This window comes from Megalobrama amblycephala, linkage group LG15 (assembly GCF_018812025.1).
Source record: "Megalobrama amblycephala isolate DHTTF-2021 linkage group LG15, ASM1881202v1, whole genome shotgun sequence".
Taxonomy (NCBI): Eukaryota; Metazoa; Chordata; class Actinopteri; order Cypriniformes; family Xenocyprididae; genus Megalobrama; species Megalobrama amblycephala.
Genome location: NC_063058.1, coordinates 29890291 through 29906376, shown reverse-complemented (window position 1 = coordinate 29906376; position 16086 = coordinate 29890291). Strand labels below are relative to the sequence as shown.

The 16086-nt window shown below is 37.5% G+C and overlaps 1 protein-coding gene across 2 annotated transcripts; it reads right to left on the bottom strand.

Moving 5' to 3' along the window:
- Positions 1-1648: 1648 nt before the first annotated feature.
- Positions 1649-16006, bottom strand: LOC125247452 (L-fucose kinase). Of its 2 annotated transcripts, XM_048158756.1 has the most exons (23): positions 15738-16005; positions 12761-12912; positions 11899-11949; positions 11700-11822; positions 11502-11574; positions 11197-11294; positions 11029-11109; positions 10108-10227; positions 9864-10035; positions 7975-8081; positions 7718-7819; positions 7349-7522; positions 7116-7189; positions 5861-6219; positions 5569-5785; positions 4966-5132; positions 4400-4627; positions 4123-4266; positions 2947-3066; positions 2632-2819; positions 2443-2542; positions 2137-2360; positions 1649-1883 (listed from the first exon to the last, which is right to left on the bottom strand). In XM_048158756.1, the coding sequence occupies exons 1-23, from the start codon at positions 15817-15819 to the stop codon at positions 1773-1775; spliced, it is 3267 nt and encodes a 1088-aa protein (XP_048014713.1). In that variant the 5' UTR covers positions 15820-16005; the 3' UTR covers positions 1649-1772. The 2 variants fall into 2 exon arrangements, with proteins under 2 accessions (XP_048014713.1, XP_048014712.1); XM_048158755.1 differs by having other exon boundaries at positions 9864-10227; positions 15738-16006.
- Between the last annotated feature and the right edge of the window lie 80 nt (positions 16007-16086).

The window sequence follows — 16086 nt, the reverse complement described above, 5'->3', positions numbered from 1 at the left end:
AACTCCTTTTTAAAACATTCATCTATTTCAGCTGAAATTAGTTTAAAGGCACAGGCAGTCTATTCTGTTATGTGTGGTTAAGTTTTGAGAATGTGTGAGCATTACAAGTCTGTAAAACACGTTTACAGCTTTGGATAAAACATACACAAGACTATACATGTTGAAAACTGTGTTAAATGAAAATTACGAACTAGAGTTAATGGTACCTACCGATGATACAATGCTGCTGTGCAGACTGTAGGTCCAGCGTTTTGCACATGTGGACTCCAGTTGTGCCCACTGTCGTTTAAGCAATCGAAAGCAAAGCACTGTAACCAATACAAAATTAGCGAAATCTCAGACTACGACTTTCTTCTACACGTCACCCATAGTTACATTTACCATGCCGGGTTTATGCGCGTTATTATAATGAAAAACGTCGAGTAGCGCATTGGATCTGTATCACGAGCTAGCGTCATCAAATACAGGCTGCAGCGAGGACAGTCTTTCTCTTTTTGCCTCAAAGGCGGATTCCCTTGCCCACCAAAACTAGACGTGCCCGCGCTCTCGGCTCACATATTAGCCAATCTGCTGCGATCAAACTGGTTATAGTCCTACCTGCATGCAGCCGTGAATCTTATCTTCTCTCCAGGATTTAAAGTTGGTTTGCCATAAGCGCAACAGTTATGGGCCTATCTTTTACTTTTAGGCAGAAATCAAATTAATCGGCGCATATTGCCAAGTTTGCCAACAAATGTAAATCAATATTTACATAGCGTAATAGTTGTAAATTTCACTCTGAAATTTTGCATGTGTCCCTGCAAAATCACATCTACTGGTCCTGCAACAGATCAATAGCCAGGTGGTCACCCTAAGTTCAAGTTAGCTACATTATTTTTCAGAGACATGGCTCTCGAAAGTGTGGGGGAAATATATATATATTTACATAAAGAAAACTTATAAATTGACATTTCTTCGACTTTAATCTGTCCTTTTTTAATTTTGGTTTATAAAGACTGCAAAACGTTATCTAACAAAAATTTTCATTAATGGCTCGATATTTCTCCTGGTTGTGCCACGTCAGCGCTTATGTAATTCTGCGTTTTAATTTTAAACGCTTCCTTACGTTGATCTCACCATACGCTGTATAGTAACAGTATCGCGTGATCGAGATAAGCGTGCGAGAGCCTTTTTTGTTCTGAGCTTGACGCTGTGTTAAAAAACGAAAAAGGAATTGTGACCGTTTATTATTGTACACTGACCTTTACTACAGTAATCGCAACACAAAGGCAAGTGGAAATAGTGGTTTAATTCAGCCATATATGTTTGAACCAGAAACTAGTACATCGACTGATTTCAAACTGCGTATTTGGCAGTTGTCATCAGTTCAACTTGCTTAAGTTGAAAATACTCAGCAGTGCTGTTGACTTGTCTTAAATATTAAAAACACCACATAGACATTATTAACAACTTAATTTTCTCTCACCAGTAGAGTCTTTAATTATTTAATCTTAATGTGAGTCCTTTGTGATATACTAGTACAATCAAAACAAGTTCAAGCATTCAAGCATGGCCAACCTATAATACATAACATTTTATTTCACATTTAGGCTTTTCATGAAAAGAATAAGCCTCAAATTTTGCATTGTTCAAATGTTTTTGATACATTACATATTTTTAAAAATCATTTAAAAACCTTCTTTCATTCATTCTTCAGGATTGACATGTTAAAACATGGGAAACATCTATATTAAACAAATGTTATATTTACAGAAGCAATATCAGTTTAATTGTTATTTAAGGCAGTCAGATTTGTGTTGTTCAGGATGTTCAGAGCTCTTCTGAATCACTGAGATCCCGTCCATATCCAGATCCACTGAATGAACACTGAAGGAACCAATGCCCTGTCAAAACAACAGCAGGACCAACACTATTCATCAAACACATTTTACTTTCACCATTTCTGTTCTTCAGTTTTTACTAGGACACTAAACACACGCAGGTCTTTCAGCAACAGTCCTGTTGAGTTTAAATCGCACAGATATTGAATGATTCAGAGAGAAGAGCTTCTACATGATCAGTTTAGAAAGGGTTAAAAACAACCGTTCTTCTTCATGTTCTCATTCTGTAGCGCTTGAACCAGTTTCTCTGCCTCACCTGTATGTTTGTGAGAATCTCTGTCACTGTTTCCTTCTGCTGAGGCTCACGGGTGAGTAAGAACAGGAATCCTCCTCCTCCTGCTCCTGCCAGACTCTGTCCTAAACTCAGCGGCTGAAGAGCGTTCATCATGGATCTCACTGCCGCCGGCTCACAGCCTGGAGCCATCAGCTTCTTCTGCTGCCAGTATGTGTCCATACACTCGCCCAACCTGAGGATAGACCCTGAGAGAAAGAGTCAAATAATAGAGTGTGTGTGTGTGTGTGTGTGTGTGTGTGTGTGTGTGTGTGTGTGTGTGTGTCTCACCCTCTCTGCAGGCTTCAGCACACTCCTCTGCATTGGTCACCAGCTGCTCTGCGTTCTGGACGATGGAGGGTAAACGCGCGTACCAGCTCCGCACCACGTCCTGCACACACACACACACACACACACAGTGATCCAGTGACACAAACACAGCGTTCATGAAGTCTGACCGTCAGCATCAGCCGCTCGTACCTGCAGCAGGTTCCGCGCTAAACGCGTCTTTCCAGTGTAAACCAGAAGAAGATGCTGCTGCAGGACAGACAGGAAGTCTTGAGTAAGAGAGAGCTGTTCTACTTCCACTCTCAGGGGTAATTGAGCTGCAGATTGAGCCAGCTTCACTCCTCCAAACAGCCCGCCAACCTGATCCTGCCATCCTCCACCTAAAACACCAACACATATTCAAAACGCCAATACAATGTCAGTACATGTAAAGTTCTGCCTGATCGAGCTTCACCACCCAGTAAAAGCCTATATTACTCTAGAAAGGAAGTGATGCGTCTCTCATACCGGTGGTGAGGATCTGCTCCAGGTAAAGAACATCATGAATGAGAGAGTTTGTGTCGAAGCTCCGTCCCGTACATCTGTATACTGCTGCAAGAGCTGCACCTGCCAGAATACTGCTGGTGCCTGAAAACACACACACACACTTTATCATTTAAAAATATAATATAGTATATATTATTTCGTTGTATGATCCAAAATGCAACATAATCTATTTAAACAAAAATATTAATATATAATAAAGTAAAATAGATTATACATTTGTTACACAAATAATTAATATATTTACATAATAATAATAATTGTTATTATTATTAATATAATTGTTACCATAATCATCATTATCATCATCTAAAAATAAAAATATTAATATATAATAAAGTAAAATGAATTATTATACATTTGCTATACAAATAATTAATATATTTACATAGGAATTATTATTAATTATATTTAGATATTATTAATATTTATATACATATATATTTTATTTGATATTAATATAAAATAAAATACATAAATTAAAATGGATGATTATAAATTTTGTACACAAATAAGAAATATAATTAATATTAATATATTAACACAATTGTACTAATAATTATTATTATTAGACAATATATAATAAAGGATTATACATTTGTTACGCAAATAATTATAATTAATATGAATGTATTTACATCATAATTATTTTAATTAGTATTGTGTGAATGTACAGTATATTAGTAAAACATGTATAATCAATCAATTTTATATTACAGATAACATATTTTATAATAATAATAATAATAACAAAACAATAATAATTATTATAATTATTATGATTTTTTATTATTATCAAGTAAATTAATCTATAATAAAATTGATAATATATATATCATAAATAATTAATATATTTACATAATTACAGTAATATTATTATTATTCATTATTAATTATATGTGTAGCATGTATAATCACTTTTATTTTATATATTCATATTTTATTTTATTTGATATAGTAATAATATTATGTAAATACATAATTATTAATTAATTATCTAGGCATCATTATGCATTACCGATATTTCTTCTGCTCTTTCTTGAACATTTTTTTTGTACAGGAGACGTTTTATGTGCGTTAATTCAAATAAATATAATTGCACATTTAAACATTGAAGTAAATCAGAAGTAACGTCCTCACCGAGACCAGAACCATGTGGCAATGAAGAGCAGCTGTGGATCTCCAGTCCTCCTCCCCAGCGCTGCAACAGCTGCTCTTTCAGAGAGACAGGAGACGACACACACACCAGATCACTGCACACACACACGGCTTTCAGCAGCGCACCTGATATAAACATAGTGAACATTTACACAATACTTACAGACATTTCTGCAATTTATTCTTTATGTAAAAACATTCTCAAGCGCAGAAATGTGTTATGCCGTGTCACATGTCACAGTATCACATGTCCTCTCACCTGGAGCATGAGGTTGGCAATAGTCCTCCAGGTCAGTAAGTTCCTCACAGAGTGTTTCTGTGGAGAAGCTGCAGGACGGTTCACCGCTGGTGCTGACCAACAGCAGATGAGGCTTTGGGACGCGACGAACTCGAGCTCCAATCGGACGTCTTCCATCCACCTTGATGGCCACATTGACCACCAGACCACCATGTTCAAACGCTATAGGAGGAGTGTCACTCCAGCCGCCTGGTGACGTATTCAAACAGTGAGAAAGACACAATGAAATCTGAATACTTGAGCTAAAATTGTTTTGATATGTTTATGACTTCTGAATATAAAGTTCAAAAGAACAGCATTTATTTGAAATAAATAAGTATTTATTTTCCCAAATAAACTGCTCTGAAGCCAAACTTTTGAACATTAGTGTATCTGTCTGTAGTTCTGTTATGAGCCTGTAACCCTTCATAACTCAAAGGTTTTTAAAACTTTTTTCAAAACTCCCACGTGTCACACGGCACCGTCAAACACAATCTCTCTGATCAGATTTCCTGCTGTACGGCTGAAGTGAAGAATGCTGTTCTCACCTGACAGATCCAGTCGAGCAGGACACTCCACTTCCTGCCACTCGCCCATCGGCGGCATCTCTCCTTGACCAATGAACACAAACTGTCGCGCTGACATCACTGCCTTCCGCAGCAGTATCTGTCCCGCCCCCTCATAATGTCTGGCAGCTCGCACCAACAAATCTGGTCTTTAGAGAACAATAACAAGTCTAATAGCATCACACTTTAAAGGCCCTGATATACTCATGACAAAGTTCATTTTCGTTCTTCGCTTTGAAATACAGGACCAGCGATGTACTGTTATTGAACAGTCAAGTCGCGTTTATTTATATAGCACTTTATAATATTAATATTGAACCACTGTACTCACATGAACTGATTTAAATATGTTTTTAGTACATTAATGGATCTTGAGAGAGGAAATGTCATTGCTGCCTATGGAGGCCTCACGGAGCCATCGGATTTCAACTAAAATATCTTAATTTGTGTTCTGATGATTAACGAAGGTCTTACGGGTGTGGAGGGTGAGTAATTAATGACATTATTTTCATTTTTGGGTGAACTAACCCTTTAAGGCTATCAAATTTTTACAATTTAAAAAAACCCAAAAATATTAGTTCTGACCTGCTGAGCCAGTGTTTTCTCTGATTAGCCAGTTCTTGGACACCAGCGTTTAAGTTTCCGTCCTCTAGGAGTTTAAAAGCAGGAGCCCAAGACGGATTTGCCGCTGGTCCGCTGCGCAAACCGCCCTTCCCCTCGCCCGCCAGACAGCCGAGAACATCTGCGATACAGGCCAGACAACGTGCCGCTACTCCCAGATCACCACTGCTGTTTGCAGCAACTGAGAAAAGAAGAAGAATATTAGTACCCTCAACAGTCAAACGATGTGAACCATTTCTCATGTTTTGCTCCTCACCCGAATCTAGCGCCTGTAGTAGCGCCTCCTGCTGGCCGGACAGTGCTGCTGCTCTGAAGAACGGCAGTAGATTGAGATCCGTGTGGCCTTGAAGAGTGTCCACGGCTCTTCGTCGACCCACACTGAAGAACAGCTCCTCTCTCCAGCGCAGCTCCGTCTGCTGGTCCGTCAGGATCAGAATATCCCTGAGCGAGAGTCTCCAGGCTTCCTTCCAGCTGTCCAGCCCACCAGCACCGCCCAGAAGCCAACAAACACCCTCCAATCCTACGGGTCCTGAACGTGGCATGAACACTGGGAACAATCGGGCGTCCAGCAGACAGCATGACTCGGTCCTCGCAGGTCCCCAAAGGTCCAGAGCCCTTTAACACACACACATATTTTGGAAACACTGTATGGTGCCGTTACCAGGGCCTAAAACTTTTTGCCAAAACTGCCAATGGCAAGTGACTTTTACAGACCAGAAATATTTTTTTACCAGCCATAAAGTTGTGTGAACGACTTTAACCCAAAAATCTTGTGGCTGTGACAGTGTCAGTCTAACCAAAACATACAAAAAATGAACTGTGGTTGTACACTTTAGATGTCATTTAGACACCCTCTTCCAGGGTTGTCAAGTTTTCACAACAACATTCGCCCAATTGAGAAATTCGAACAATAAAAACTGTTTTGTGTCTCTTTAATGTGTCGTGACAGATCGCTGTAGCGCCTCAGCTCAAGCGGCTCGTGAACCGATCATCTCTTCCTACTAGTTCATTTATAGCATCAAATAAATATGAACGAACATCAGAAGGAATGTTGTTTCAAACGCGGAAAGACGTCAGTACACACATTTTCAAGTTTAAGTCCACCAAGGTTAATCTTCTAACTCCTGACTGCTTTATCGGACAAAATGGCGGATTCGGAGTTATGACTGGTTAGATCACTTGTCAATCAAACTCCCAGTGAAGGGTCAATTGCTACTTAAAACTAGCCCAAAACTAGCCAAAATGTGTTTCAGGGGGTTCCCCTGGTAAAAATTGGGCTCCAGTGGGTACAATCCATGTTTTTGGAAGGGTTCCCCTGGTAAAATTCGCATTCCAAGGGCTAAATATCATGTTATTTGGGGTCGCTTCAACCCGCGGACATGAAAAACAATCCGCAGAAACAGTGTCAAAGTAGCCCAATTTGGCGGGAAAACCACAGACTTGGCAACACTGGCCTCTTCCTGTATAATGGGTGGTTTTTGGCCACAATAAACTGAAAAACAGTTTCTTACTGTATTCCAGTCCGACTGTAAAACTCACTCCATTTTTGATTAAGGAATGAAGCAGTAACATCATCAGCATTGACCTGTGTGTAGTTAAAAGAGCATATAATAAAGCATAAAATTAGCATAAATTATTTTATATTGTTCTTCAAAAATATATATATACAGAACTTACTTATTTCTAAGTGGCTTTGGATAAAAGCATCTGCTAAATGAATGGGGAAAACAGTCTCTAAACTGACCTCTAAATTATCATGAGCTCCAAAAGCTGTGTACACGGTTAACTTTAACTCTCCGAGCATCACTCGATGACCCTGAACGATGATGTCACTGGACAGAGGTAGGCGCTGGATGCAGGATGATGAGGTCAAATCAAGCCCTGACAGCAGACACCCAGAATTCACCTGGACTGGACCCTTTAATTGACATTAGCACATTTTAAAAAAAATTTATTACTCACTAGATAGTCAACATGAAACATTCATAAGCAATTATACTTCCATAATGTGGCATATTTCAAAGTGAAATAGGGTAATCTGTCAGTTGGATAAGTTGGTTTTCATTTCCTTTACTTTGAACATTTGACAAAGATAGGTTAATATCCTCCAGACCTGTAGGTGGCAGTGCTGCACCACAGCTCCTGCTGATACACGAACATCTCCTTCCAACACGCTGTTAATCACCCTGCTTCCTTCTGACACAGACTGCACATCCTTTAAAACCAAAAGAGTTTATGAAAACATACTTTATTAAAAAAATATGGAAAAAAATAAGAGACCACTTAACATTGATTTCTGAACTTGGAGTGGTCTCTTAATTTTTTCCATAGCTGTATATATCTTAGAGATATGTTCACAACATTTCCCACCTGAATATGAGACCGAATTATTGTCTCTGATCCTGATTCTGTCAGACGAACGACATGTTCTCGGCCCGACTGAGTCAAATAATCATAGCGGCCCTCTGGAATGTACACTATCAACAGAGACAAAGATTACATCAAAACAACATACTATTCTTAGTATGGGAATTTTCTGTATGCAAGGACAAAATGTGAAGTATACAACACAAACAGTGCACCAAACCTTTTGCTTTTGGTAATAGCAGTTACTTTAAACATACTTTCTTGACTATATGTCAAACACAATTTTGAAACTTGGTTTAAAATGCAAAATTCAATTTCTAAATGCAATCCATATTTATATCGAAGACAAAGGGAAGGTGCGTGTGGAGTTAAACGTATGTATTGAGCTCATGTGAATGTATAAAAACATTTGCAACACTGTCATTGCATAATGTGTACATACTGTTTCTGTAAATAATAGTCAGTATACAATATGCTAGTATTCCATTCTTAACACATCCATGCAAAATTGCATTAGATGTTAAATTCTATGGAAGCTTGTTTACGCCACTAAATTTAAAAACAAAAAGAAAGAAATTGCGACTTTTTATCTCAGCTCAGAACTGCGATATTTAAACTCATAATTGCAAGTTATAGAGTCAGAATTGTAAGATATAGAGTTGCAATTCTGACTTTTTAGTCACAAAATTCTGACTTTATAACTCACAATTGTGAATTTATATCTCATAATTCTGAGAAAAAAATAGCTTTATTTATTTATTTTATAAACAATATAGGCGCGCGTCTGACTGTTTCTATAGAAACCGGTGATTCTAACGGCTGCTGAAGTGACGCGATGACTTTACCAATCGGCGATTGGCTCTTATTTAGAAGGCAGGACTTAGTCCGCCATATAGAGGGTATACATCGACGTCACTTTCCCGCCGAAAACGCGCTCCCTCAGCTGGACTGAGTGGCAAAAGAACCTGCTGCGTAACTGGATTAATAGGAGAAACGGCGAAAACGCGAGTAAAACTAACGAATTACCCTAAAGATTGGACTCGAAAGTGTTTCTTACAACTTGTCAAATAAACCTAATCCAGGCAGCCAGGATCGTGTTTCCTGACATTTATATGTGTCTGAGTTGACGCCGGGGAAATACATAAAGCAAATCTGGCTGTGAATATTTTATATAACTACAATATCGGTAGGTTTAAATCTGCTTAATCACTTATATCAATGTTATATCGTCATATTGTCCAGCCCTAAAACATATATAGTTTTATAGTATAGTTTTTGACAGTGTTGTTTATTTAAAAACACCCAATTATGCATAATATAAGATGGAAAATATTTAATTGATGAGTCGTCAACATAATATATAACAATACAATATATAAGGTATGATTTTACCTCAAAATCCAACAATTCGACACAAAATGATAACTGCAAATCCATGTTTCTTTGCCTGGAGTCCAGCTGTTTCTGTGCCTTGCAGTGATCCATTTGCTTCTTTTTCTGTTGCTTTCTCTAGTTTTTAAATATATACCTCAGGGTTTGTGTCAAAGCTATTTGTACAGTCAGCCGCAAAGCTCTTTCCCGTTTTGAATGTGTTTTGTGTGTTTTTCGCGACATTCACGCTGAAAACCAATGCTGCTGCTCAGTCTTTTGCCACTCAGCGTGCGTAACCGCAGTCCTAACGGTCGACGGTGACGTCACGTGCATACCCTCTATTGCACGTTACACTTTCTTTCTCCCATTCAAAACAATACGAGTGACACGTCTTGTGTTATTCTATAGTCTTTGTTTAAAATGCTCTTTTTGAAATTTTCTTTGTGAACGCACTACTCGCACTATTTGTACTTAAAAACGTCATAGAATAGTGCATATCAAGTATGCAAATTGGGACGCACATATAGAGATAGAGGCTCCCCTGAGCGTCCTCCACAGCACAGCGCGGCCGCTCCTCACTACTGCCCCTTGAGGTCCGGAGGGTGAGGTGCAGCCTGCTCTCTCTCCATTGATGAATTCATGCTCTGTCAGGTCAGAGCAAAGGCACACCAGAATATCCAGAAAGAGAGATATCTGCAAGAGAGCAAGAAAAGTGAGAGGGGGATCTGAGAATCTGAGAAAGAACACTATGTTGTGTGTGTTTACCTCAAGTGGCGGAGCTCCCGAATCCATGCCAAGATACGTACATCCGTCCAATGGTGACGTAACATGAGTCTGCAGGAGTTTCTCTGCAACAGCCCTAGAGAAAAACACCGGCCCGGACACCTGAACACCACACAGACACTTTTAGAAAACAATTCAACATGCAATCAGAACATCCCATGCTTCTTTAAATCAAAGAAAAAAAAATGATAAATCATTTTTAGAATTATTTCGGCAAAAGACTGAATTTAGACAATTATGTAGACAAATCTGTGTATTTAAAGGAAATAACATTTTAATAACATTAAAAGTAATATTTTTACTCCCCAAGGATGCATTAAATTAATCAAAAGTGACAAATTATTTCTTTTGAACTTTCTATTCTAATAATCAGAAATATTTCTTGAGCATCAAATCATCATATTAGAATGATTTCTGAAGGATCATGTGACACTGAAGACTGGAGTAATGATGCTGAAAATTCAGCTTTGATCACAGGAATAAATTCCATTTTACAATATATTTAAACTAAAAACAAACTGTTGAATTGCAATAATATTTCACAATATTACACTATTTTTGATCAAATAAATGCAACCTTGGTGAGCAGAAGAGACTTTTTATAAATGCATATATAAAAAACTTTGGTTAGTTTAACTGCATAGTATATTGAAATGTATCACAGCATATCATAACCAATTATAATTTTTATATAGAAGTCTTAAAGGTACAGTACCAAAACTAGTCCTTTTATTTTTACAGTAATAGAAAGGGTGGAAAATAGTCATATAAACCTAAATTATGACTGTTTTTAGTGGTTTATTTGATTTATTGTGGCCTAAAACAGCTGTGATTCAAACTCATATTTTAAGTAACAAATACAGGCACATTTATAGCAACAGACATCACCAATCAAATTCATACCAGCGGTACTTTCCCATCAGGCAGTGCGGCAAGGCTGATCTTCTCCTTTGAGCCCTTATAGATAATGTTACACACTCTGTTCTGTAAAAGCAAAATTTATCAGAAAATTAAACCCAAAGGCACAATTAAAAAATAAAATAAAAATCACCCTAATTTTGAATAACGCACCTCTGCATCAGTGAGATAAACGCCATGATTAACAGCAAAACAAGCGTCACTAGGCAAAGCCACAACCTGAACCCCAGAGAACCCGTCCCATGAAAACACTGTAAAGAAAAATTAGATATTGATCAAATTCACCAGTAAAAACACATTCCTGACGTGTTTTCGAAGCTTTAAACTGCTGATTTGTCTGTACGTAATAACTAAACAGGTAATTGTAACTTTATATATCACATTCAGATAAAAATCAGATGCTTTTTGAGACATTTTGTCTGTGCATCAGACATGTGATCATATAAATGTCAGCTCACGTTGTCGTGTAGGAATATTCAGGATCATATCAGTGCCGCACACCCAAACGCCTGGTGGAGAACCAGCGCAAATCTGGAACAACAGGATGTTTCACTAAACATGTGTTTGCGTAATAATGCACTCACATCCTTGTGTTACATGTAGAGAGAATGGTTTATGAATTCATGTGTGTGCATAACTGTGTGTGTTCCTTTCACCTTTGTGGACAGACAATCCAACAGCAGGTCTAAGCAGCAAACGGCTCCTTCTACAGCATCTGATCTCTGTACGGGCATCCAGCAGAAAGCCCTGCTGCAGCCATCCCACGGGAAATCTCTACCCTAAAAACACACACTCCTATGAGCAAACGCCTGAAAACCATCTTCATCTGAAATGCTTTTTGTCTTTATTACAGACCGTGTGAAGGATGAGAATATGAGCTTCATCCAGGACATCTGCGTTCACCACCTAAACACACAAAATTAAAGGATTAGTTCACTTTCAAATGAAAATTTCCTGATGATTTACTCACCCACATGTCATCCAAGATGTTCATGTCTTTCTTTCTTCAGTCGAACAGAAATTAAGGTTTTTGATGGAAACATTCCAGGATTTGTCTCCATATAGTGGACTTCAATGGAGGCCAAACGGTTGAAGGTCAAAATTACAGTTTACAGCGATCCCAGATGAGAAATAAGGGTCTTATCTAGAGAAACCATCGCTCGTTTTCTAAAAACATTTTTTAAAATTATATACATTTTAACCCTAAATGCTCATCTTGAACTAGCTCTCTTCTTCTTCTCTATTTGAATTTGAACGTATATAAGATGGTTTCTCTAGATAAGACCCTTATTTCTCATCTGGGATCGCTGTAAACTGTAATTTTGACCTTCAACCGTTTGGCCTCCATTGAAGTCCACTATATGGAGACAAATCCTGGAATGTTTCCATCAAAAACCTTAATTTCTGTTCGACTGAAGAAAGAAAGACGAACATCTTGGATGACATGGGGATGAGTAAATTATCAGGAAAATTTAATTTGAAAGTGAACTAATCCTTAAAGGTTAACATATTCATACTAAAAGATAAAAAAACTTAAATTTTGATTTCAGGGGGACTTTAAATCCAGGGATCTATTTTATCCCATTTGGATTATTTAGGATAAAGAAATTCCTTTGGCAATCCTGCACACACCTTTTATGATTCCTCCCCAAACCTCCAGCCATCTACACACACACACACACACACACAGCCCTCTCTACAGTAATGTGAAGCTCACGCTGTATCCGGCTCTAGCGCTCAGGTGTTCTGCAGCCACCAGCAGGGCGTTCAGTGTGGCCCCGCCGCTGCCCAGCCGGGCGTTAGGGTCCGGGACCGTCAGCAGCAGGGCATCAGCCGGGAGAACGCCACGCTTCTGACGCACCTCCAGCTCTGAAACACACACACCTCCATGAGATCCACCTGGGGCCCGTTTCAATAAGGAGGTTCAACCAACTCTGAGTTAAAACTTTTGACTTACCCTGAAATGGGAAACTCACGAGTTTTCAGTTTCAGAACAGCTGAATTGAGTTAGTTCAATCGACTCTGAGTAGGTTGACTCTGAGTTAAGCATGTGCACCACGACTATGAAAAGCCATCATCAATGGAGTTCCGATATTATGATTCACCATGGCAACAGCACGTGACAAAAGGACGTCCACATACTTTTCTGAGTCAATGCAAGTTTAATTCTTCCCACTGTTATAATATCAAAGGTGAAAACTGGCAGAATGGTAAGTTATTGAACTAATATTTATTTTCATGGTATCCCACATGCAAAAAAAGGAAGAAATAAAATAATAATTTAAGTGCATTTTTTTTTTTTTTTTTGCAAATTATGTTATATTTATCATGTAGACTTAAAGTAGCAGTTCTTTAGCAGTTCTTTGCAATAAGTGTAAATAGTAATTAGATGCCATTTATTTTTTATACTGGCAGATGCATACTATTTGCACCTCAGTATTGTTGTACATTAAACGGATGTAATAATAATAGAGTGTAAATGATTGTATCATTATTAAACACTCGTTAGGCAATTTACTTCCACTTTTAGAACATTGTCTTCATTTTTATTGAAAATAAATACATTTCTGATGTGATGGGAAAAGGGAGAATAACGAGCTCGGCAGAAGGCGGATTCAAATCCAGACAAACGCGTCACAAGTTATCTCATTGTGCTCAACACGCTACTGCCCACTCCACTGAAGCCAGCAAATGTGTTGATTTTAACCTTGTATGACATTGGTAGGCAGAGCTACTGTTAGTAATAGACACTCCGACACTCTTGATTTAAGAATTTTTAGATATTTATACTTGAAATATGACAAAAATTCTCAGTAAGAAAAGCATTTTTGCAGCATGAATGAATGAATGAAATATTTAAACATCACTTGCACTTTGAAAAGGGGAGGAGATCAAAGGAAACTCTGGGTTTACTGAAGAAAACCTGCTCCTGACCAGGTTAGGTTCACAGAGTAAGTTACCATGGTAACTGACTCTGAGTAAGAGTTACCTCCCTTTTAGAAACGGGCTTGACTTCTTCTCGGGTTTGACATACAGTACAGTCCAAAAGTTTGGAACCACAAAGATTTTTAATGTTTTTAAAAGAAGTTTCGTCTGCTCACCAAGGCTACATTTATTTAATTAAAAATACAGTAAAAAACAGAAATATTGTGAAATATTATTACAATTTAAAATAACTGTTTTCTATTTGAATATATTTCACAAAGTAATTTATTCCTGTGATGCAAAGCTGAATTTTCAGCATCATTACTCCAGTCTTCAGTGTCACATGATCCTTCAGAAATCATTCTAATATGCTGATCTGCTGCTCAAGAAACATTTAATGTGTACAATTGTACAAAATATTTGTGTACAAAATTTTTTTTCAGGATTATTTGATGAATAGAAAGTTCAAAAGAACAGTGTTTATCTGAAATTTAATCTTTTGTAACATTATAAATGTCTTTACTGCCACTTTTGATTGATTTAATGCATCCTTGCTGAATAAAAGTATTCATTTCTTTAATTTCTTTTCAAAAAAATAAAAATAAAAATTCTTACTGACCCCAAACTTTTGAACGGTAGTGTATAATGCTACAGAAGCTTTGTATTTCAGATAAATGCTGTTCTTTTGAACTTTCTATTCATCAAGGAATCCTGAAAAAAAAAAAAAAGTACACAACTGTTTTCAACATTGAAAATAATCATAAATGTTTCTTGAGCAGCAAATCAGCATATTAGAATGATTTCTGAAGGATCATGTGACACTGAAGACTGGAGTAACGATGCTGAAAATTCAGCTTTGCATCACAGGAATAAATTACTTTGTGAAATATATTCAAATAGAAAACAGTTATTTTAAATTGTAATAATATTTCACAATATTACTGTTTTTACTGTATTTTTAATTAAATAAATGTAGCCTTGGTGAGCAGACGAAACTTCTTTTAAAAACATTAAAAATCTTAGTGGTTCCAAACTTTTGGACTGTACTGTACTTCCATTCTGAAACAAAACCCAGAGTTTCCCTCATTTCAGGGTTAACATACTCAGAGTTTTCACTTAACCTGCTTTCTGAAACGGGCCCCTGATCTGTTCATGTGCGCTAGACAACAAAACACATGCTACAGTGATGGCATAGCCTACTGTTACTTACTGTGGTATATACTACGGCCCCTAAATTCATGACATTATATACTGTACAGTGGTATTACCATTGCAAATGTCTAAAGATATAATATGGACCATTTTCAGTTTTCATAATTTTTTTTTGTTTGTTTTAATATACTTTTATGACACTATGCTTTTGCATTGTTACCTTGGGAGTAAATAGCAATAAATAAATAATTTTAAAAATAAATAAATAACGCTGATTAGTGGGCGTTTCTAAAGGAGTGATGGCAAAACTCTTCTGACTGCCGTAATCAATCTCTTCGTATTTTTCCCTCTTTTGGAAATTCTTGGAAACTCCATATTTTTAGTTTGCAACTGGATCAAATATGAGGAATACAAAAATTATAATTGCTGTCGTCTCCCGTGACGACTTCCGCTTCTGAGAACCCCGGAACTGTGAAACGGGTACCCAAAACAAACCAGAGTAATACCATAGTACTTTTTTTGTTATCGTCTTCATGTCTTTTAAATTACTTTGACGTAGATTAACGCTTTTAAAACAAATCAGCAGAGACACACGATGTGAATAAATGAAAACGCACCTCTCTGGAAAGCATAAACACTGTCTTTATGTTGACATGTGAGCACTATAACTGTCCACTTCAGCAATCCTTCATCTGCCATCCTGACCTGCTGTTTCTCCTCATGTGACCGACAGAGAAGGTCGTGCAAAGACCAGAAGAGCGAACAGTGCTCGGATCCGATTTATTCACCATCTGTCACTAGATTACATCTCAAGTTAATAGATAATTTCTCCAACTGTCTGTGAGGGGAGGAGTCTCCACGCGCAAAGGCAAGAATGCAACACTTCCAGACTACAAAACAGCTTCTGGACTACAATCTGACTACAGACACGGTTTGCTGGGAAATGCAGTTTTACACTACATAAAA

Bases quoted from the DNA above. Each gene is read 5' to 3' on its own strand.
- LOC125247452 (XM_048158755.1), bottom strand. From the start codon at position 15,819: ATGGCAGATGAAGGATTGCTGAAGTGGACAGTTATAGTGCTCACATGT. The intron at 7,820-7,974 runs GTGGGAAATGTT...TTGGTTTTAAAG, and splicing joins TAATTCGGTCTCATATTCAG to GATGTGCAGTCTGTGTCAGA. The intron at 3,067-4,122 runs GTGAGGACGTTA...GTGTGTTTTCAG, and splicing joins GCCACATGGTTCTGGTCTCG to GCACCAGCAGTATTCTGGCA.